Here is a 25,296-nt window from a genome sequence, read left to right as displayed (position 1 = left end):
CGATAACACCGCTCGGTTATTCTGATAGTACGGAACGGGTCGCTTAAGTGGCCCGTGTCCGAAGTCGACCTGCGGCGAGGTGCGATCGCCCGGTCTACCCTCCGCGTGGGTACTTAGGTAGTTCGAATTTGGCGAGCAACCCTATCCCACGCGGGGGCTGATTGGCTCGATCGCGGTGAGACCGAAAGGTCCACCCGTGACTGGTTCCCGGCGTTGGTCCGAGAGGGTCACGACTGGATTGTCCGTCCGGTGGGCGACGTGCCGCGATTCGAGTTACGTGGCCGTCAGCACGCCGGCGGGCGCGAAGACCGCAACAAAATATATATATATATATATATATATATATATATATATATATATATATATATATATATATATATATATATATATATATATATATATATATATCTCTCTCTCTCTCTCTCTCTCTCTCTCTCACCATTTGCACAAGTGAAAATCATAAGTCTTCTCCCCACCCTCGTGGAGTGATAGAGTTGGGGGGTTATTTTGTGGCCACGACTTGACCCTGAGTACCCCAAGCACGTATGCAAAATTTGGAGGAGATTGGCCAAGCTGTTTTTTTATTCTATAAATATCAGATGTACACACACATACAGACAGAGTTCCATTATTTTATACTATCAGGGGTACCCAGTGTTGCCTGCTTCTGTTCTAATCTGTTGGCATTTTGAAGAAATGAAATTTTTTTCTGCTTTTTTTGTGGGGTCTGAAAACACTTCCTACACCCACGAAGGAATGGGGTCTGTGATCATTTAATATTAACTTTCACAAAGCTGCAAAGGCTTCGGCACGATAGAGCGATAAAAAAGCCAAAAAATCCAACCTTTCTTTTTTATGTTAATTTTTTTTTGCCTAAAACACTCCCAGCACATACTAATAAACTTCTGAAAGTTTGACGAAGATCCATTTGGCCATCTCTGATAAAAATGGTGACACACAGACACATTAAGAAAATGGCAGGACTGAATCAATCAGACAAGTGTAGATTTTGCAAAGTAGAAACAGAACGCAAGTCACCCCCTATCGGGATGTAAAAAATTCATGTCAGAACAGCTGTACACGCAAAAGCACAACGGGGTATGTGAAGTAATCCACTGACACATGCACAGAAATTTCAATATCCCAGTTCCACAAAACTCATGGAAACACAAACCAAAAGCAATCATTGAAAACAAGGACATAATGCTCACGTACGACCTGATGATCCTATCCAGGTGAACATAGAAAACAAAGCACTGCAACCGGACATGGTACTCAGATACTACAGAAATGAAGAGGAAGCACTGCTAATTGAGGTTACAATACCCATTGATTTTTATCAGTGATAATTGGAACAATGGGAATGATAAAGAAGAACCTCACAATGATCCTACAAACCATCCCTGGGAACATTACCACAAACAAACTACAATTGGAGGCTGTCTGGAACTCAGTGACGATCCTGAAAAGAGCCGTCGGAACAAAACTCTGAAAACAACACAACTTAGGCCACGAATCACGATCCTTCACCGAAACGAAGGTGCATACTTTGAGTCCTGGGAGGGCTCTGTTCCACCTTCTGAAACTCAAATTATGGAGATAACAATCAATGCAGCACACACACACACACACACACACACACACACACACACACACACACACACACACACACACACACACACACACACACACACACACACACACACACACACACACACACACACACACACACACATACACACATACACACTTACACACATACACACATACACACATACACACATACACACATACACACATACACACATACACACATACACACATATACACACATACACACATACACACATACACACATACACACACACACTATAGATAGCAGTGCCGATCGTGTACAGCCTTTTTGGCTGCTGGGTGTATCATTGGTTGGAGGCATGGCTCTGCCACTGATGCAGTGCCCCGATTACCAGTACACTGGTGCTCATTTCGCCAACCTGGGAAGGATGACAGGCTGAATCAACCCTCTGGTGTTAATTCAACGGAAAAACAGGCTCACTCAGGACCCTAGGATCCCAAGCCACCACCCTAACCGTTAAGCCAACACCAGGCTTAAAGATAGTCGGGGCTGGCAGTCTGGCCAAAAGATATGTGCACTTTTCTCTAAGCCGTCTAGCCTGGGTTCGCATCTCAGCTCACATATCAACTGTCATCCCAGTGTTTCACAGGCAGGGTGATTCATCAATGTGTGTGTCATTCCTCGGATGGGAAATAAACTGGTGTCCTGTCTGTCGGCATTAGTTGGTGGACGTTCAGGATACCACAGTATCCTTCACGACGAGTAGGCGAGCTATCGCTGGCACCATGCACAAATTACAAATCCCTGCCTTAATTACTGCTGGGGAGGTATGTGGCAAACCATCCAGCCAAGAAACTGCTTTTGCAGAATCAACGCTCTGCAACACAGAGTATGGTACACTGGATTTATGCCACACTCACAAGTGAGCTATTCTACCAGTTCTAATAGGATCGGTTAGTTTGACCTGGTTACTTTAATCTACGATTTGACAACCTCACATTAATTTACTTGTTAAAAATTTAATGAAATTATTATTTTATTTAACCACTATGGGAAACCTGTCCTTTAGTAATTCTGTAGGTGCATACTTGCATCTCTTGTGCGGTCCTTTTTTGAAAGGAGTAGGTACTGCGGCAGTTTTGAAGGCACCTGAGAAGATTTGGTGCTACTACTACAACTTCTTCAATGGTTCCAATGATGTACACTTTGTGGGGAAAGCAAAGGAAAATTTTGGCAAAGTTCTTTCAAAAACCGACTGACCAAACCTGACGTTTGACTGAAGGTTACAATAATTTGTAATTTGGCTAGGGTGCTGGTAACAAACTTACCCACTCTTCATGAATGACACCATGGGATCTTTAAGATCAACCAATTAATGTTAGCAAACAGGACACCCAGCTTAACATCCATCTCAGGGACGGCGCATTTTGTGAAGCAATGCTCTGACTATAAAGCACCAATTAGGTTTATAGTCGGGTCAGGAATGGCTAGACAGCTCAAAGGCAAGAGCGCAACCTCTGCACCATCCTGTCATACACCTGATGAGATTTGATGAGCTTGTTACTAAAAGCTTTATTATTCACACCAACTTTTGTTCAATCTTAGCAGGTTGTATTGTAGAAATTACACAGCATTTACATTATTTTAGTGGCTTTGGATGCCACTCGTTTGGAAAAATTATAATAAATAAATAAAATAAATGCGATTTCTCGTACAAGGATCTTCAACACGGGGAGAGGTCATTTGGCCCATCAAAGCCTGCACTATGGTTGTTTGGCAATGCTTTATCCTTTTTTAAATGCTGATTATTATAAAGCAAGGAAGCAGCACATCAAGTTTGAAAGTCTTTGGTATGACAGCCAGGATTCGAACCACCGAGCCCCCAGACTCAGATAAGATACTCTTAACTATCAATGCCACTCGCGGCCTACTGTTATGATGTACTAGCCTTGCCTACCCGTCGCTTCACTGAGGGATTTATCAAATGACGGCATGTTGCATTTCAAAAACATATTGCACATCTATCTGAGTCTCAATGAGGATATAAAACGAAGTGAAAAAAGACATTTTATGAACACGTAGTTGTTATTGTTGTTGTTTGTGTGCTCCTTCCATATGCTTTTATATATTTTTTATTTGCTTTGAGAAGAATCACTATGTATAATGTTGTGTGCTCCTTCCGTATGTGTCAAACTTTATTCTAATTCCTACTCACTAGAATAAAAAGAACCGTACCGTTAGAACCAGAGCTGGATTTAGGGGCAGGCGACCGCCTGGGCGCTCGGCTCAGGGGGCACCGACTGCTGGGATTGAGCAGATTCTGGAAGCTGAAGAGTTCCGGAACATTTGATTTAGGGCCTGCCACGAAGCTGTAACAAGGAAATTTGAACAGGTCATTTGGCCTATCATGCCTGCATCCTCTAATAAACAGATTAAATAAATCTGTGAAGCCGACTTTATTTCATTGGGTGAAAAGGAGGAGGAGTTTGGAGGAGAAAAGTGTGGCAGGTTCAGGTACGTATATTGTTGTGGGGCCGGGTCTCGGTGGCAAGCACAACCGCTAGGGGGAGCAGTAGAGTCGGCTCCACCGAACACCCGGAATTTAGGTCGTACCTTTCAGATAAATCTGAAAGGTCACGGGTCCCTTATCGGACCGAAGATCGCCAATTGGTCGACCACGTGGGATAGGATTAATTGCCAACTTCAATATACCTAAATACCCATGCAGTCCAACTACCAGGGAACCATACCCTCGGCAGGCCTCGAGCGGAACGAGCCGTTACCGTGCTCGAACCGTGCGTAACCCGAGCGGATGGTTACCGAGGTCCGTCGGTCCAAATGCACAATTACGGCAGCATCGGCCTTCCTAATCCCCAATACGCACCATGGCAAACCAATGGCAGAAAGGACAAGGATGAGCTGGTACATTCAACAAGAGGGGAATTTATTAACAATAGTCGGGGGACGAGGGGAGCACGTAAGGGAAGAGTTATCCGAATAAGCAAGGAAAATAATGTACAACAAAAAGCACTTAACAGTTTCTACTTATCAGACGGGGCCCATGGACACAGACACACACCCACAAATACCCAGAAATGGACCCCGTCTGGTCTTTATTGAAGGCTTCCAGCTCGAGGAAAGGTGAACTGGAGACCAGAGCTAGCTTGGACCTGTCAGCCTCGTACGGTCTTCGACGTTCTGGCTCGGCGGGACTCGAACCCGCAACAACGATGCCACTCCAAGTGCCAGGGACGGAGGGTGAAGGACGGACGCCAACCAGCACGAGGGCGAACAAGGCAGCGAGCGCCAGCAGGCAAGGCGAGACGATCCGAGATGATCCGGCAGGCAAACCCCAACTGCCCCCAGTCGTATCGCGCCGATCAATTATCCACTCCCCGTCCAGGGGGGAGGGACTCCCTCTCGTAACCCGCTCCCCCCTTACTGGACGGTTTTGGTGCGCGATCTGCTCGTTGCCCCTGTGATTGGCCAAAAGGGGCGCCAAGTCCGCTGATTGGACTGGGAGGGCGTGGCGGGCATCACAGCGGACTGCCCCTCAAACAGGAAGATGAGTAATATTGTCCTGTAGTGGCTCCCATTGGCCGAACGACGGCAAACTCGCTCGCATCTCTCTGATTGGTCGAGAGAGAGCCAAGTCCTTTGTTGAACTCCGCCCACCGCAAGCATTATGGCGTTAGGATGGAGCGAGGCGAAGGTGTTGTTGCTGTGAAAGCGAAGATGTAAAAGAAATCCCTGACTATCAAAATAACTCCGCAGCGCACGAACATTTAATCACCCATTAGACACAGTGGATGGATTCTAACTATACACATATACTTAACGAAATAACTGAGCTACGGGGACCTGTCTGTTGTGTGCTCATGGCTGCCAGATTCGTCACAATATCACCATAGTGTTAGAATAACAAACTTTTTTGTTTTTGGTGGGTAGGCGAAGGCCCTTTTAAGGTTATCCTGGAACGGCCCATGGGTCTCGATTCTTGAACAAGAAAGCTCCAGGAAGTCTCACCAGCACTTGCAGAGTTTCAAATCACCTTTTTTTCATTTAAAACACGACAAATGAGTCAGTAAAAAACCGTGCCCTTTCCAGACGTTCCGCCAGACCGCACATGTCCTGCTAGACCGGGGAAGAGCATAAATATGCATGAGGCAAAACATGAATGTGCACGAGGAAAGACATGCATGGAACATAATACATGTTTTACATTCAAACTCCGTTACATCAAAAGGGTGAAGAATATACAACACTGTAAGGTGAACCACACACCATCCTTTTTCTATGTGACCCTCTCACAGACATCACACAGCACAGATGTACACAATCACCCATCCATATTCAAACTACTGTACCTACCAGTCCTTCCAATATTCCTGTACCCCTCTTTCTCCAATGTGACTATCTACCTGCATAATTCCAATTTAAAACTATCTACTCTTTCTGCTGCCCAGACAGTTCCAGGGAGACCATTTCATGCATTTACTCCTCTCTGAGTGAAAGACCCCTGCCTTACTATGGTCTTAATTCTTTCCTCTTTTTTACTCTAAGGCTATGGCCCCTCGTCCTATCACTGTCCATTCCACAGAATAGCTCTTCTGCACTTATTTTGTCCACACTCTATTATCTTAAACATCTCTTTCATATCCCCTCGTAACCACCTCCTTTCTATTGCATAAAGTTCTGTCTCCTTCACCCAGGAAACACCGATCCATTTGCCCCCAAAATGATTCCTCCCGCTTCCTAAATGCAAAACTTTTGCTACATGCTCACCACTGCCTCAACTCACGAAACCCTCACCAGTGCCTGCCCTTGCTACCACCTCACATGAGGTATGCAAATGGAGAGGATGCGCCAGACACCCCTTGCCGAGGAGCGGGGGGGGGGGGAGGTCATTTGATTGAGGACCGGTCCTGGTTGGAACCGAGACTGCTCCAACTCCTGCTTCTTCCTCTTCCCTCCCAGAAAGACGGGCTTTTAAACAGGCATTGTTATGAATAAACTAATACAAATTTTACATGCTAATTTTGGGTGTAGTTGTCACACCAAACAAACGAAAACAAAAGTTTCAAACATACTTCAGCTCTCAGTCTTCAAACTGAATGTTACCGGTCACATGTGCACCTGATACCAAACCTAAACACACATGTGTCTAACTGCTCAGTACATTGATCGAAGTGCCGTGCAACAGCACATGTATCTAATGAACCATTTGATAATGGTAAGGGTACATTTATATTCCCATACATAAGTACAAGTCTTTCAACGACACGATGGACTGAAGTTTCAGTGACCAAATCACACAAGACGGCAACGATAGTCATGGGGCGCACCCTGGTGGGGATATCGGTTGATATTTTTGCATGCCCTTGCCTCATCACAAAGAGCAGAACACTCATGCGCAAAAGTGGGAGTAAAAAGCCATCCATATAATGAAGGTAAATTGAAATGTAAAATTGAATTCATTTTGACTATATCTATATATTGGGTGGTCGCTAGACTACCGTTATTCTCAGGTTTTCCGTCTGTCTGTATGTATGTAATGGACAGCTCTGGAGGCCAGAGGAGTCAACCGATTTTGATGAAACTTGACTGGTAGGTTCATACCAGGATCTAGTTGTATGCTTTTGAGCACCGTTGCTATGGACGCCACCGTTGCCTAGCAACGGGACTTTGAAAATTTTGACAAAAATCCGAAAAATATTTATATATATATTTTTCGAAAATCAAAAATTGGCTTCCGCACTTTTAAGCGCACTATAATCAACCTTTTGTCAAAAAATTTCAGCCAGATCTGTCAAAAACTGAATGACTAGTATGCAATTATATAGCGACCACCCATGTCGCCTACCGGCTTGTATATGTGTATATATATATATATATATATATATATATATATATATATATGTGTATATATATATATATATATATATATATATATATATATATTGTTTTATATATATATATATATATATTTTTTTATATATATATATATAGTTTTATATATATATATATATATATTGTTTTATATATATATATATTGTTTTATATATATATATATATATATTGTTATATATATATATATATATATATATTGTTATATGTATTGTTATATATTGTCATGGAGGTGGCCGGGTTCGAATCCCGCTCTTCTCAGCAGTTATTGTAGGTGTGCTGGGGTTCGAATCCCACGACCTAAATTCGTGGTAGCCAGACGGTTAACACCGACCAACCTCCCGAGACGGTCGAGCAGTCTTTATTCCTAGGAGGTGGACATGCTCATTGACATGGATTTCAGCGCGTGCTCGAAGGGTATGGCGAATGGCAACGTCACTGTATGGGGGAAGACGACAGAGCCCAGTAAGGGTACTCGGAATGGAACGGAAGGACAGCACGATGGGGTTTGATCCGCCAACCCCACTACAAATACATGAAATGCCGTTTCTTTAGTATGGAATACATTTAATGAAACAAATATTTATAAGGACAATAATGAAGATTATATGGACAATAATGTAACAAATTTAATAAATGACTCCTATGATCGATGCCTCGCACACACACAGACACAAACACAAACAAATGGTGACAAATGAAAATAAAACCCCCTTTTCTGAAATAAACTGGGATTCAGCCTGGCCATGGGCTGGCTCTCATTGATTTGGTGTTGGGGAGCTTCGTCCAGCACGTGCACTTGCAAGCAAAATGGTGCCGTCTCTTGTCAAACCTGGGAGGAAGGCACCTCTTCCATCCACGTGCACACGCAGGGAGAATTGCGCTTCCCGTGTAGTAGCTTTCCAAAGACTACATGCGCAAATCTGTCCAGCACCTCCTCGATCGGCTCGAGACGTGAACTCCACCCTGCTTGATCTGCTCTCTCCGAAGCCGCACGCCCGCCCGCACGCACGCCCGCCCGCCCGCACGCACTCTCTCCGCCTTTGCTCCTCCTCTCTTTCTTATCCTCTGTCTCCTCCGCCCCCGGGGCGTGGCGTACTCGCCTCCAAACCCAGGAAGGCGGTGCTTCTCCTGTTGTTGCTTCAGGTCTCAGTCCCTCGCTTACGGCCTGGCTTGGAATATAAAAACATAGGGAAAAATCACAGAGGGTAATCACGTTCAGGGCAACTTATTTTTACTCCTTAAGCTAATTAACACTGCACCACCCCTCGTGTGGTGACACGTAACACTTAAGCTGACAAATTCCCTGACTTGTATACATTGAGGTGCTCCTACCCATCCACGGACCATGCTACACTAAACAATCCTATCTGTATTATTAAATCGGTTCATCGACCCCCATAATCATAACACAGCCCCCTCCCCAGAACCGTAGCTCCTGCAAGGTTCAATGCAGGCGTTACCGTTCCGGCCTCACCACTTACCGACTCACACCTAATTAGCTTGTGAAATAAATTAGAAGGGGCTGTGGGAAGCAAGCTGTCGCTAACTTACCTATTCCCCTTAACCACAACTCAAATTTTTACAAAACTCTTGGTTCCTCGCTCCTAACTCCTGGGGCGGGTAGAAAATGTCAGAAAACACACACTCAAAAACCTACTATAATGGGCAAAACCTTAACCAAAAAAAAAAAATTACTTTGAAAATTACGTTCATCGTTGGATGCCACATTACCCAATGTGACCTGCGGAGCCGTCCCAATTTGCCGATCCAAATTTCCCGCGAGCCCTGCCCCTCCGGTACAGGTTAGTGACAAGGATTTAGTGAACCTTCCTCACCCATTCATACATAAACCCAACATCATGCGTTTACCAGATTTTTTTTACCAGATCCAAACGACAACCTGATGAGGCGTTTGGATTTCTATTCAGTTTTAGTGTCCTAGGCCAGTGTTTCTCAACCTTTTTTTTGTCCCACGCCCCACTTTGATTTTTTTTTAAAAATTGTACGCCCCACCATAATTGGAAACACCACAGTATATACTACATATGTATTCAAAAGGCATTATTAAAACTTTATTGCAAATTTTATTCAATTGCTACTCACTTCAATGGGAACCCTGCTCTTGACGCTGGCTGCAGATTTGTTCGATTCGAGGAACCAACTTTGTCAGTTTCAGCCTTAAATCACCACGTTTCGTGATTTCCAGTCGATTTCTCTTAGCTTGCAACAAATTGGTAACAACATTAAATCCACATTCGACGAAATAAGATGATGGACAATTTGTCACTACTTCCCTTGCCAAAGTAGTCGAGTTTTGGGTATTTCTTTTCGCTCCTCCTCAGACAGCCACATCATGGTTCCTTTGATCTTGAAAAGAGTTTTGAATCCTCGTGCCCCACATTGAGAAACACCGTCCCCGGGCGGTGTTATACAACGACGATTCCTTTGTCGCTCATCTGGAACGTCAGTCCGTCCGTCCAGCCACAACCTTCATCACCCGGTATGTACCAAAGTTTGTTCACGGCATTAAAAAAAAATTGCTGTTTGGGTACAAACTTAAATTATTGTTCGAATTATGAATAATAAATGAATTCATCATCATGAGCAACAACAATGATTCATTTTTTATGCCTAAGGCGGTGTTATTCCGAATTGCTGTATTGGTAGTTCGTGAAATTAGTCTTCAATTTCTGATTAATCAATTGAGACAACGATGACGACGACGATTCCTTTTTAGCTCGTCTGGAATGTCCGTCCGTCTGTCCGTCCGTCCAACCACAACCTTCATCACCCAGTATGTACCAAAGTGTGTAAAAGGCATTAAAAAAATAGATGGCCCTTAAGGGGGTCTACAGGGGTTCCCCCCCCCCAAAACAGGTATTTGCTTTCTTCTCAGAAACTAAACCAGCAATTCCGATTAAACTTGACCACAACCTTCATCACCCTTGCTGTACTAAAATTTGTTCACCACATTAAAAAAAAAAATTAATAAATAATCGGAGCCTAAGGGGGCCTACAGGGGGGGTTGCCCCCCCCCAAATATGTACTTGCTTCCCTCTCAGAAACCACACGCACAATTTCCATCAAACTTGATCACAACCTTCCTTACCTTTGATGTACCATAGATTGTTCACGACATTAAAAAAAAATTTAGGGTCGAGGGGAGACTACAGGGGTTTTTTTTGGTTTTTTTGTTAGGGTTATCCATGCCTTCCAGTAGTTCTCTGGTTTTCTTATCCAGCCGCTCCCTGTTAAGTGCCCAGAGGTACTGCCCCTATGTTTTAATGCCTTCGGGTTAGGCGGTGTAATAACGAATTGTTGTATTTGTAGTCGGTTGAAATTCTTGTATCGATTTCTGAATCATCAATTAATCCATCGACAAGAACGATACATTTTTAACGCCCTCGGCGGTGTTATGCCGAATTGGTACTTTGTTAAATTAATTGTTTATTTCTCAATAATAAATTGCATACGTCATCACGATCAACAACAACAACTACAACTACTACTACTACAACAACAACAACAACGACGATAAGTCCGCCGAGCAGACGTGACGTCACGCTTCCTTGAAGAAGCTTGATTTATATGTTGTCTCCCTCCAATGCCACGGTTCGACATTCATCTTCATTCATTCATTCATTCGGTTCGTTGTTCCAATGTCGTCATGCTTTGCTATTCGACGGAATATATTATAACCTGCCGCAGGTGTGCGATCATTTCTAACGAACTTTCGTTCCAATTTTCAGGTGAGTTCGTGACGTCCACGCGACTTGTTCTGTCGAGCGTCGTCTCATCGATCAAATCATATCGTGAGTTATCCACACCACACTACACTACACTACACTACACTAATTACTCTCGTATTACTACAGTGGAGATCAATTCATCGTAAACTCTTTACCTTTGGTCACAATGTATGTATTCATTCATTCATTCACCTCCCCTCCACTCATTCCTCGATCATCTGCACGTCCAACGCAGGCATTTGTTGCTTCCTTGTAACGTATACTTGTGAGTACAGTAATAACGTGAAGCCGTGTGTTTTGTGACGTCCCTAACGTTAAACTCTCCCAACGATCAGGCCCTGTGAAGTCACGATGACTCGGCATGACCAAGGCCTAATTTGGTTGGGCTGCTTGGTAACGGCTTCTCTGCTAATTGGTAACCAGCACACTGTCTCACGACCACACCACCACCACCACCACCACACGATCATATTAATCTGGGATTATCTTGTCTGTTCTGTTTAAAGGTTTCTAAAGAAGTAAAGGATACGGATTGTTTAAGAATACGGGATTGTTTTTTTCTTCCTCCAGTCGAGACGTTCATTTATGAAGCAGTACATTGTTTATCTATCTAATTGTGTGTGTGTGTGTGTGTGTGTGTGTGTGTGTGTGTGTGTGTGTGTGTGTGTGTGTGTGTGTGTGTGTGACCGCTGTTTCGCGACAACCACTGGTCTAATCTAATTGAAACTTGCCAGGTATATTGCTGGGGACCTGAGTATGTGCCTTTTCAAGGTTTGATATTAATCGGACAAGTGGTTCCCAAGTTATGGCCATTTATTTACCAACCAATGACAGGACACGTTGGTGCATGGCCGATGCGCCATTTAGGTACCAATGACAGGACACGTTGCTGCGTAGGCGTGGCCGTTGAGGAGAAAATCCTCGGCCACGTTCCCCATTACGGGTTACAACGTACGGCCTTCCAGATAGTGATGACTTACTGTATTCTAATAATTTCTCGATTTCTTATGCACATTTATAGATAAACACAATGCCCCAATCCAGTCGTTTACGAGAGCGAAGGAACGGCCTGTGTGGTTATTTGAAATTTTTTTTTTTTTTTTGGGGGGGGGGGGGATTTGCACATACAGGCATGCGAGAGCGACGGAACTGCCTGTATGGTTGTTGTTTCTGGCACGTGGTTTGAAAGTTTTTTTTGGGGGTTTTTTTTTTTTTTTGCACGTACTCGTCTATCTATAATTCCGTGTGTGTGTGTGTGTGTGTGTGTGTGTGTGTGTGTGTGTGTGTGTGTGTGTGTGTGTGTGTGTGTGTGTGTGTGTGTGTGTGTGTGTGTGTGTGTGTGTGTGTGTGTGTCTGTGACCGCTGTTTCTCGACAACCTCTGGTCCGATCTAATTGAAACTTGCCAGGTATATTGCTGGGGATCTGAGTATGTGCCTTTTCAAGGTTTGATATTAATCGGACAAGTGGTTCCCAAGTTATGGCTATTTAATTACCAAACCAATGACAGGACACGGTGCCACGACGTCACAATTGTTTTTTTTTGTTGTTGTTTTTTTTGCATGTATGGGCACATAATAGCGAAGGAACGGCCTTTGTGGTTGTTGTTTCTGGCACGTGGTTTGAAAGTTTTTATTATTTTAATTTTTTGTGCACGTACGGGCATGCACTAGTACTTTATAAATATTGGCAATTTCTAAGGATAATGAGTTGTGGAGGATAACAGACTATGAAAATTCTCAATCGTCCAGGAGCAAAGACTGTGCCAGGTCATCGTTTAGCACCCCTCGACAAAAGCCTGGTGTTGGTTTAGTGGTGAAGGTGGCTGCCTTTTTGATCTTAGGGTCTTGAGTTGAAGCCCCTGCCAATCGTTTAATTAACACCAGGTGGGTTGACTCGACTTGTCATCCTTCCGAGGTCAGCAAAACGAGTACCTGCTTACTGGTAACAGGAACACTGCATCAGCGGCACAGCCATGCTTCCAGAAAATGATGCAGCCAAGCAGCCACAGGCTGCATATGAATCAATAACCCCCCCCTCCCTCCTGACAGCTTGAGTCTGGTTTGATATTTTTGTGGAGTAGTTCCAGTTAATATGTGGTTTCAAACTGTGGTTATAGCTTTGGAGCTACACAGTACTATGTAAGTGATGGGCCAGGTATGACGGCCGCCACAAAATAAGGGGTAGAGGTAACATAAGTGTGAATATCTTTGAACAGACTCCACCAATTCTCAATGTTGAGCCATTAATATATTCTTAATTGCAAAGCTTTATCAGAATTTGTACAGTGTTGGGCTACTTATTGTGATGTAATACCACTGGAGGTTAAAATATCACACAATGCTTAGTTTTTGAAGTATTCAGTTTGTCTGCCACCTTCCAAATGAATATTCCCGGGGTGAATGTGCATGATCTAATATTATATTAACTATCATTCGTTGTTTATAGTATCGAGTAAATATACAGACTATATCTACAATCCATATTTATTTAAATTGATGATTCTTTAGGAATGGATGCAACGTCATATGAATTATAAGTATTTTGTGTATAATATTGTTGCAGACCCGGAGTCTCGGAGGTACGAGGGTGGGGATATCCCTTGTTCTCACCGTGAATCGATGACGTCGCACACGAATAACTTCAGCGGGTCGCTAATTGACCGCAAACGCCAATAACTTGACCACGTGAATCAAGGTCCTCCGTCTGACAGCCGTTTACCTATAAACATGTGATCTCCTTCCCTGGGAATCGTACCCTCAGCAAATGTGCTGTTGTTATCTTGATTAATGTGGCCGAGCTTTCCGCTAGCACAATGCCGGACTGATATAAGAGTCAATTACTTGGGGAATTATAACCTCCCGGCTAATCTGCATACGGACATTGCTGGACCAATGGAAGAAAGGACAACCATGGGCAGATTGGAAATATAACAAGAATAATTTATTTACAATGAGCGATGAGGGGTACGGGAAGGAGGGAAGGGAACTGAAGGGTTTCAATGGTGTCAAAGGGCAACCGGGGCAGGAAAAGGGGAAATGCAATGAAAAGAGCAATCAAGATGTGTATTTACAAAAAGGAAAGAAAATATACAAGTTGCAGACAAAGCTTAACATATGCCTTACCTATCAGACAACACACACGTGGAGACAAATTGGGAAGGGCAGGGTGGCCTCGGCCTACCAGTATGTATGTCTCCGTCACCCTCCCCAGCTTGATACGGCTTTCCAGAATGGCCCCGACACTGCTCTCCACAACCGAGGGTCCACGAGCTCCGTCGAGAGCACGAACCAAAGCGTCCAGTGTCGAGGAAGAAGCGAAGGCGATGCAGAGTGTCCATGACCAGGGCAGAAATGAGTGTGATGACCAGGGCAGAGAGAGAATGCATGTGACAACCAAGACCGAGAGAGCTCGAGGCAAGAGAGAGAGAAGCAGGTGCTGGGTGTAGCTTTATAGCCCATGGGGCAGGGGGGGGGGCAATGATCCCCATGTCAGATCCTCCAAGGTGGCCTAGGACCAGCTATTGGGACACATCAGATCCTATGAGCTGGCCCCTGCTAGCCATCGCAGGGTTCCCCACAGCCCCGCCCATTCTGCTGCCTGGCCAGATATTCACTCACTTGGTCCTTCCAGCTGTCATCATGAGCAGAGTTCTGCACTGAACATGGGGGAATCTCTTTCTTTTTACCCCCATGCTCCCATGACGAACCACATTCCAAATATGTCCATAGCACCAAACCAGGGAATGAGGCAATCATTTCAGAGACGTTTGGTCATGTCCTGGTCCGTTTCCTGGTCATGTTCAAGAGGGGAATAAACGGAGATTAGGGAAACAAAATGCAGTACAGGTGTAGACTGCAATAAATTACATTACAAGGTAGTCATCCATACAGACAAACAGACAAATGAGGACTTTGTGGGGATTTTCACAATAACTGGGAATTTGTGAATTTGGTGCACATTCCAGAATGGGGTGAAATCCAAAAGTTATTTTTAAATGTGCTGTTATTAATTAATGTTCCACAAGTTATTTTTTAAATAAATAAAAATTATTTTAAATAAAACATTTTTTTTTTAAATGCATTTTTGCCTCTGAAATATTCCATAGACATCAAATTTGGGTAAAAGTTGGTCTTCATACTCATCTTGGTAGGAGTCAACTTATTAAATACCAAAATAATTGATTGCATACATATTTTTTGAAAAAAATGACGTTTTTTTGACACGAAAAAAGCCTGTTTTTAGAAAGCTCAATTTTTTTTTAGAAAGCATCCCTCCAGTAAATTTTTGATTTGTAATGACAGATCGTATCAGAAATAACTGTTCAGAATTTATTTTGACCATATGGAACAAAATAATTTTTCACCATATCACATCAACAACATGAACATTATTTTTCCGTCCCTTCACATCGTACTATACCGAGAAGTTGGTTGGGACTGAACTTTCACTTAAAGTACATATAAAACAAGGACAAATGTGTCCAAGAGCAGCGTCCTAAAGGTTTTGTCGGCTAAAAAATAAAAAAATAACAACAACTTCCGATATTTCGTCATGTGCCTTGATTAGGCCAATAGCAAAACCCGTCATAATGTATTTACCATATATCGTGTATTTACGAAATTACAATACGATAAATGGAATAATCTTTAAATAGTAACGTAAACTTTTAACCAAATGTCCGAATATATTTAAAAGTTCATGATAGACGCTCTCAAAAGGCACCGTCTATGTGAGGATGTGTACATGTGCTCAGTATTTAAGGAGATCCGGATCTTGTATATACAAGAGCCGAGTCCTAGAGAGTAAGCTTTTTTCTTCACAAGAAGAAGAAGAAGAAGAACAACAACAACAACACGGAGCTCTCTATGAGCAGCGTTCGCTACGCGAGACGCTGCTAAAAATGCTATTCAGACATCTCCCATATGATTACAAATGCAGTAAAACGGATTTCATTTAATTTATAATGTATATACACTCGAGGCAAGAAAATAAAAGTTAAGATTTCTCAATTTTATCAATTCCGTCCCTTCGCCATGATTTTTTTTTTATGCATCAAGTGACTAATTTGAAATTTGGTGTACTTATGTAGCCCAACTCATCGCTTCAAATTATACTCTTTCCTAGAATTAATACCCTCAATCAATTTTGGATTCGAAGATTATTGTACCATTTTCTGTCCCTTCGCTTTACGGGACTTTTGGATTTCACCCAATGCTGGTGTAAGTCGCACACGTTGAACGCCATGGCAGTAAAACATGCACGCCCTATGTGATGACGACAGTCAAGGCACACGTCATCACGTGCTGATGTCTCTCTTGTCCCAATTGATTGAGAGGGGGTGCCAACCCAACGCATTTAATTATATAATACCCCTGTAGGGAAGGCGCTATTCTTAACGCTCATTACGGAAATTATAATTCTAAAGAGTCTACGTGCTGTGTGCGTTTCAATCTCAGCGTGCGGTTTGTAAAACCGCTACAATATTTAGGTGCAGTGATGTGAAATGATAGTCGTTTTTAGTCGTTTTCATCAGTGGAATCGTCAATTGGTGATCTTGAGTTCTGATAACTTCCGTCAAGACATGCAAGCACAAGCTTCGGTGCATGCCTTGGACAGGTACATCAGTGCTGTTTCTTGTGCAGGTACATCTTGCTTGGTGACATGAGGACTGCTGATAGTGGCATGTACTCAGATGTATAGGTCTCTGGTGCGAGCTCTATATTCATGAGCAAAGACGTAAGATACGATACACTATCTACAATTTCCCAGCCGCGTCCAACAGCTGGTGGCAAATTCTACCTTGGCTCCAGTGTTTTCCATACATAGGTCTCGTAGTTTGCTTGTTTCATGTGTTTGCATTGAAGAATGAACTATGGTGTTGAAGCCACTCCAGTATGCTACTTTCTGCTTGTATGAAGGGAAGAGTTCCACCTCAAATAGCCTCACTGGGCTCAAATAGCCATTGGCCAGGCAAGATCCATCTGACAGGAATCAGAATTATTCCGGATGTCAAGCACCATTTTTCAAGATGACCGTGCATTAGGGTCCGCACAATGTTTTTCTGCATTTTTGTGATCACCAGAACATCTGAATGAATATTCTGATTGATGCCACTCTGGCACCCTTGAGCATTTTTGTAGAAACCCATTAATATGCAAATTAGCGGTGGCCATTGTCGAAATTACTATTTTTCTTAATATCTCCAAAAGTAAGCATCCAAATAGCCTGGTTGAGGTATCTACACCTATGTTTTTGGGGTCACTGGTCATGATAAACCCACTTAAAATTTAATAACATTTAAATTTAGGTTATTAATATGCAAATTAGCAGTCTCCATTATCAAACTAACAATTTTTCTTAATATCTCCAGAAGTAAGCATCCAAACAGCCTGGTTGAGGTGTCCAAACCCATGTTTTTAGGGTCACTGGTCATGAAAAACCCACTTACAATTTGATAACATTTAAATTTAGCTCATTAATAGGCAAATTAGCATAACCCTACCCCCTGAATTTGTCCACGCCGATCGGTGTTTTTGCAGTACAGTTGTACAACAAAACTGTTTGAAAATAACTTGTGCAGAGCCGTTTATCCCCAGTGCAGTTGTGAAGAAATGGCTGACCTCGAAGATCAACAGCATGAACTGTTTCTGATCAAGTAAGTTGAGGCTTGTAATGTAATGAAAGAAACATGGAGAACTGAGTTTTAAGTAAGAGTAATGTCTTCTGATACAGTGGAATGATCGATATTATTTGCAAGCAAGTTTTATTATCTTGCCAAAACGAAGTTTTTTTTCAAGATATGTTAGTCAGCTTGTATGGTTTTTTGTTTTTTTTGTTTGTTTGTTTGTCTGTAATCACGTATAAAAAATTCTGCAGAGCACAGTTATCATTGGAAATTTTTGTAACTTCGCATATCAGAGGCCTATAGAGGTCTCTTTCAGCGCACAAAATTTTGAAGGTCGAGGTCAAAGGTCAAGGTCACTTTGTCGCAAATCAGGGGAGCCGACGAAACCCTTATTTTTTGAGTAATTTTGATCGGATCGTCTTCAAACTTCATGGGAATATAGTTCATGGTCTGGTGCTCAGCTGATTAATTTTTGGTGGCGATTGGCCTTGACCTTCATGGTTAGCGCCTCAGGTCAAACATATTTGACCCCAAGGTCAAATTTTCAAGTTTTAGGAACCATATCGTGTAGTACCTCAAATTGAACACCTCGATGAGTGCTTTCTGGATATGTCAAGCTTGAGACATTATGACGTCATTTGGTAACGTTATGAGGCAAACACATATTTTTCATGGTTACTCTGTAGAACGATTCTCATCGGAATCTCTCGTAGGCAGATATTCCTCAAGGAGTCGCTCCTGGTGGATAGCAGCTCTGTTCACCTCAGTGTGACCTTAAAGAAGTCACACGTGGTCACCTTTTGGCAAGATACGGGTCACCCTGCAGGTGACATTGGTTTATTTTATTTTATTATTTAACATGATCTGTCTGAAAGGAACTATGTATTTAATTGATTTTTTTTAAGTGCACAGGGTGGAACCTGTTTCCTGAGAATTTTTAAAAATACGAACAAAGAAATTAAATGTTTACTGATGTGCGAAGTATCATCCGGTCAAGCAAAGCAAGACAAGATGGTATACATGAAGAGCTTGAACAGAGATTTCAGGCAGACTAATCTATTGAGCTCAAATGCCATAGAGGCTGTGTGTCAACGTACACATCACGCTCACACATAGAAAGACACTTGAAACGAATGAGTAATTTCTGTTTGGAAGATCTCTGGTGGTGCAAGAGCGACATTGGGCGGCAGCATAATTGGAAGTAATGATCTCGATGCCTCATCACGTTTCCATCCGTACTGAGTGGGATCCAGAGGTGGTGGCTGCAGCTCAGCAGCTGATTTCCATATTGCTGTCTGGATAAGAGCGTGTCGCACGTTTTGTTCAAAGGACTCTGTAGTTGGTGGCAGAGCCTTTAGGTCTGGTGCTTTGATGGCATTTGGGTTCGCCATGTTCATAGACCACACCTCTTTGTGAACATCAGACATGTTGCTTCTCTCCTTGCTACCATAGCAAACGGCCATGAACACAGTGGCTTCGGCGTGACATCGTCAATCAATCCATCCACATTCCCAAAATTTTTGAAGTGAATGGCCTGTTGCGAGTGTCTTCTTGCCAGTCAGTTTACCTCTACCATACATCTGGGCAATGGTGTCGCAACCTGTCAGTGCGTGTAAAGCTAGTAGGTCTTGCACCATCCTGGCATGCTTTCTGGCAGTGGCCCCAATGTCGATCAACGATCGGCCAGGACATGTTGCTTCCATTGTTACACCGCATTGCAGATGAAGTTCTGTGAAATGATACACAAGCAAGATGAACGCATCAGTATCGTCACAGATGACTGTGATGCATTTTGTGCCATCTTCGGCAACTTTAGCGACTTGCTGAATCATGATGACATCTGCCTCCTCATGCGTCGTCTTCAAATCAGTGGGACACCTTTGGGCTCCGTGGTGTATTTCCACTGGGGTAGACTCCTGTCCCGTAATGACGAGCCTGTGTTGGCTCTGTTTTTTCTGTTGACTAACGTCAATCAAATTCTGGCAAATCAGTTCTATCAGCTGAACTTTATTCTCAGTTACTGACAGAACCACCAGCTGTGGAGGCAGTGGAGTCTGGTAGTTCAACCTGTGGCGCCTGCTAGCTTGCTGCCCAGCTCTTGCTAATCTTGTTCCACTCTTGATGCTGAAATCATGATATCTGTCAAATACCAGATATACATCTGATTTGTCCACCTTTGCCATGATGTAGCTGGTGAAGTTGTCAACAAAGTCTTGCACAATTCCCCTGTTGAGCCAATGAATAACTCAGAGGATTGCACAACCATCTAAGATTGTGACTTCAGGTTGTGGACCCAGTCTTGTTGAGATTTCCACTTGGAGATTCTTCTTCAATGTCGACTTGGTCTTTGCTATTCTCATCTACACCCTTTCCATCGAACATTGATGTTGGCACAGGTGCAAGCTCGTACTCTAAGACGTCACATAGTTTGATGTTTCGACTTTGTTGGAGTCCCATGACCCTGGAGTAGATGAGATTTAGATCACAAACCTCAGTAGATCCCACACGCATGACTTTCCGTGTCACTGCCATAGTTATGACTTGTTTAGATAAGGGAGCGTTGAATCCTGCTGACCAGCTTTCTTCATACGAATGCATCTGTGTTCGGCCAATGTCAACTGCCCTTGGCGCGTTCACCTTCTCCGGTCCAATTCTGCCAGTTACAATGTTGCCAACTCTGTCTGCATGTTCGTTCGGGTCAAGTGGGTCGATACAGGACTGGAGTTTTCTCCTTATCTTATCTCGGTCCTCTGCATCAGATCGTATGCGTGATGGCTTCTCTTCCTTGTGAATGGTCACCTCTGTGACTATGTGCCCCTCAGACATATCTGTGAGATCGTGGACTATCTGACTAAACGTGTGCACACTATAGGCCCATTTTTTCAGTGTAGAAGGCTTCAGTGTAATGCCAACGATTCCATGTATGCCATGGCCGTAGTGCATGAACGTGGACTCAATGTACATATCCGACCATATGCCGTTCCTTGGCCCTTCTTGTGCTGCATCACGTGATCTCCTTTTAAGAACATTTCCAGAACGTCTCCATGAAGCCTTTCCATCGATCAAAGGTAGTAGAGCCCATATCTAGCATAGTTGTGATGTCCAGCCACGAAGAAGTAGGGGAGTATCTCCTTCAAAGCCCAAAGATGCAATGGCCAGTCTCCTTCATGCTCAGCACGAACAAACGTCATCATGATCAATACAGGTTTCACAAGGTTCTGTACCCATAGCTGTGTGGTCATGCTCTTTGTTGCTTTGGTTTCAAGAGTGTCCATTAAGTCTTCATGACTTTCTGCCTGAGCCACGCCGGAACGAAGGACCTCCTCAGTCACCAATCGCAGGACCCTGAAGTTTTGGGGAAACTTTTTCCACCAAGCATATAAGCAACACCTCCAAAGGCAGATTTCATCACGTCTTCCAGCCCACTTTCAGCCATCAAGTTCCCCACACAACCGATGAAACTCATAAGGGTGTGTGTGCATGCTACCCAGCCTTGGTATGAACTGGGTAAATCGCTCAGGATAAACCCATTTAACATTAACGGCCACTCGATACAGCTGTTGGTCGTTTGTGAAGATGATTACGGTTTGTCCACACCTGCAGTCAAGCGCTTTCCCTCCATTGCTGTAAACATCGTGTCCGGATCAGCTGGATCCATATCTATGAGTGGTGTATAAATGGCCCTCGTTGCAGGTTGGATGGATCATCCTTGCTCTCTGCAGAGCTTCGTATTAAAGCCACCAAACTCTGGTGTGTTCTGATCAGAAGTGATCTGCTTCAGAAAAGAGAAATCCATATCTTGAACTCTCCTAAGTTGTATAGCTTGATGAGCCAATACGCGGAGTGGTAACACCACGCGTGTGGCTTCTTCAACTGGCATCGCTGGTTTCTCAGGTCACTTGTACCTTTAAACTGAAATGTCTTCGGTCACAGGTGTCTTCATTTTATCACGGGTCAATCGTCTGATGATGGCTTCATCTTCAGATGTGGAAGATATCTCCTGATCTTTTATGGTAAGTAATACTGCAAGAGAATGTATTGAAAAAAGTCCGTTTTGGGATGAGATATTTGTGTCGAAGTTGTCAGCAACAACCTGAACAAGGCCACATTCAGCATTGGCTGTTCCCCTAATCCTGGAGTAAACAGTTGCAGCCTTTGCTGCTGATCCCCTGAAACGCTGAAACTCATCATAGGAACAGGTCACACGATAGTTGTACAACTGCTCGATGAGGTTTTTACGACTGACTAGAACTCCCAGTGCTATTTGGAGTGTCGTTGGTCGATTGGTGATCATATTCGTTATGATGTTTCCTATCGGAGCTCCTGGAAGTGTGCAGTCCAGTTTAGCTGATATTTTGGAGAGTTGCAATTGAAGAATTGAACTCACTGCTTCATTAGCAATGTCTATATTAATTCAAGTCTGATCGGAACTGGGGTCGGACGACAACTGCTTAGATTCCTGTGCAACCTTCTTGGCAATTCGTTCTATGGAAACATCAATGGCGTCATCTTCATCTGATGCTACTAAGTTGATCGCAGTAGACGCTTTTCTGCGAAACAACATTAAACTAGCGACGCCTTCACCAGACAGAGCCAGAAGCTCAGAGCCAAGTATATTCAACAATTTGGATTACAGGGTTCGTTGAGAGTAGAGCTTTCCTCCATGATCCTTGTACATATTGTAGACTTCTACTGAATTCCAAATGCGCAACATGTCGTTTTTCATCGATAGGATGGTAGAACTGACAGCTGGCTCAATGTCCTGAATTTCTCTGCCACTGTGTGCTGCTGCAACAGAACGGGGTGCCATGAAGGACTTTCTGCAGTCATCGTGATATTTTGCATCAGCAGCATGAAGATCGCTGATTGCGCCCATTAATCGTATCTTGACCTGGCATCCTTCATCCTGGCGGGAATCGATACCATCGAGAATAGTTTGTTTGAAAGTTGTCCGATCAACACGATCTGCAGTCCGACAAAGGAGAACTCGCCGCCAACGATTAGGATTCTTCTTATCAAAGTCCATGATGCACTTTTCTCCACTAAAAAAATGCAATGTTCTTTAAAGTCAAATACTGTCGTCTTTGAACGGCGGCTTCTTTTGCTTGTTGAAGCATCTTCCAAACAGACATTACTCATTCGTTTCAAGTGTCTCTATGTGTACGTTGACACAGAATCTCTGTCATTTGAGCTTGATAGATTCGTCTGCCTGTAATCTCTGTTCAGGCTCTTCATGTATACCATCTTGTCTTGCTTTGCGTGACCGGATGATACTTCACATTCTGTCTGGACTAACTGTTACCAGAGGTTTTCCAGCTTTAGTTGCATCGCAGAGACTGAAGAAACAGTCTCCCATGGTGATGGAGCCTCAACCTGTAATGATAGAGGTAATTATAAACATCAGTAAACATTTAATTTCTTTCTTAGTATTTTAAAAAAATTCTCAGGAAACAGGTTCCACTCTGTGTACTTTTAAAAATCGATAAAATACACAGTTTCTTTCAGACAGATCATGTTAAATAATAATAAAAAAAAACTTGCTTGCAAATAATATCGATCATTCTACTGTATCAGAAGACATTACTCTTACTTAAAACTCAGTTCTCCATGTTTCTTTCATTACATTACAAGCCTCAACTTACTTGATCAGAAACAGTTCATGCTGTTGATCTTCTGAGGTCAGCCATTTCTTCACAACTGTACTGGGGATAAACAGGTCTGCGCAAGTTATTTTCAAACAGTTTTGTTGTTGTTGTACAACTGTACTGCAAAAACGCCAATCGGCGTGGAAAAATTCAGGGGGTAGGGTTATGCTAATTTGCATATTAATGAGCTAAATTCCAATGTTGTCAAATTGTAAGTGGTTTTATCATGACCAGTGACCCTAAAAATATGGGTGTAGATACCTCAACCAGGCTATTTGGATGCTTACTTCTGGAGATATTAAGAAAAATTGTTATTTTGATAATGGCGACTGCTAATTTGCATATTAATGAGCTAAATTTAAATGTTATTAAATTTTAAGTAGGTTTATCATGACCAGTGGCCCTAAAAATATGGGTGTAGATACCTCAACCAGGCTATTTGGATGTTGACTTTTGGAGATATTAAGAAAAATAGTAATTTTGACAATGGCCACCGCTAATTTACATATTAATTGGTTTCCACAAAAATGCTCAAGGGTGCCAGAGGGGCATCAATCAGAATATTCATTCAGATGTTCTGGTGATCACAAAAATGCAGAAAAACATTGTGCGGACCCTAATGCACGCTTTTCTGGCCAACACTCGGACTAAATGTAGATTCCCAGTCCAGGTGAACCATTTTGCATGTACCCCTAAGTAACTGGTAGCAGCAGATTGCTTTCCAAATGCACTGTACTCTCATGGCCTGGTACATTCTAGTAGTTTCAAGTGAGCATGTCTTTTTTGTTTGGACTGTGTAGATTGTTTGATGAGGTGCTGGGCCAAACTGACATCACTGGTAGAGAACCATGGTACTATGGTAGTGGCATGGGTTGTCCTCTTTCCATGAAGTCTCTTCATTTGTCATTATTGTCTGCTTTAACTTTGACAAAGCCACCTGGTGAGTTTCTGTTCGGTTCAGCCGCCCTAAGCAGGTCAGACCTGTTCAATATGTCTTTTGCAAGGTTGGTTGGTATCCATTGTCTCAATGTCGTTATTTGAGTTAGTCTCCCATTCTACTTCACAGAGTGATAAGCTGCTTGGATTGCAATTCCCAGTGCAGCATGCTTGGGCATGTTGGTGTGAACATGGGATGCATAGTGCACAATACATTGTAGCATCAGAAGTTGTCTTTCATCTGAGGATTTGCTGCATTCTGGCAATGACTGCTTCTGTTCAACTTCCTTCTCTGGTTTGGTGATTATCCAATGTGTTGCATCCAGTAAAGACCATGTGGTTGAAGAGCTTTTGATTTTGTCAGGGTGAGATCATTGATATGAGGTGGCTCAACTGATGCTTTGACAATCAGTAATGTCCAACTTGATAAGCTAGGCTGTGCGGTACAGCAGCCTCACTCTGTCAGGGTCATCCATGGCAGTTGGGAGTTGTTCACGAGTTCCAAGAACTTCTCTGGCAATAGCAGTTTATGACTTATTGAGTTTGAGTACAAGAGCTCTGATCTTGTATGGTCACACGACTGATGGAAAACTGTCATCTCCAAAGTGCTGCTTCGGTCAGATTTTAAGCCTTTGGCTCGTGCAGCTTTCTGCTGACACTCCGGTTGCTTGCAGTAACATTTTGTATCTGCTCGGTAACATTGACATGTCAAATCCTTTTCCGTCATACAGGTCAATTGTGATCTCTTCAGCTAATTCTCTGAACTTTGTGTCATACAAGGTTTCTTTTTCAACTTCATCAAACCCAGTAGACTTAAGATTGACCTTGCTGATATTTGAGGCATAGCAGGCTCT

General features: G+C 43.1%; 1 protein-coding gene across 3 annotated transcripts in view; it reads left to right on the top strand.

The window, feature by feature from the left end:
- Window positions 1-11,013: 11,013 nt before the first annotated feature.
- LOC147031696 (myelin protein zero-like protein 2) overlaps window positions 11,014-25,296 on the top strand; it is a 36,109-nt gene continuing 21,826 nt past the window's right edge. The window contains exons 1-3 of one of the 3 annotated variants that reach the window (XM_085852687.1): window positions 11,014-11,098; window positions 11,236-11,298; window positions 11,571-11,650. In XM_085852687.1, the coding sequence (XP_085708813.1) occupies window positions 11,587-11,650 (64 nt within the window). In that variant the 5' untranslated portion in view covers window positions 11,014-11,098; window positions 11,236-11,298; window positions 11,571-11,586. Of the gene's footprint in view, window positions 11,133-11,234; window positions 11,299-11,570; window positions 11,651-25,296 lie in introns of all 3 variants that reach the window. The other 2 variants (XM_085852697.1, XM_085852705.1) reach the window with 2 other exon arrangements.

The sequence above is a fragment of the Eptatretus burgeri genome, chromosome 2 (genome assembly GCF_056783735.1).
Source record: "Eptatretus burgeri isolate ZD-2024b chromosome 2, Ebu_testis_v1, whole genome shotgun sequence".
Lineage (NCBI taxonomy): Eukaryota > Metazoa > Chordata > Myxini > Myxiniformes > Myxinidae > Eptatretus > Eptatretus burgeri.
The sequence above is the reverse complement of the archived record's forward strand: the minus strand, read 5'-3'. Positions and strand labels throughout refer to the sequence as shown.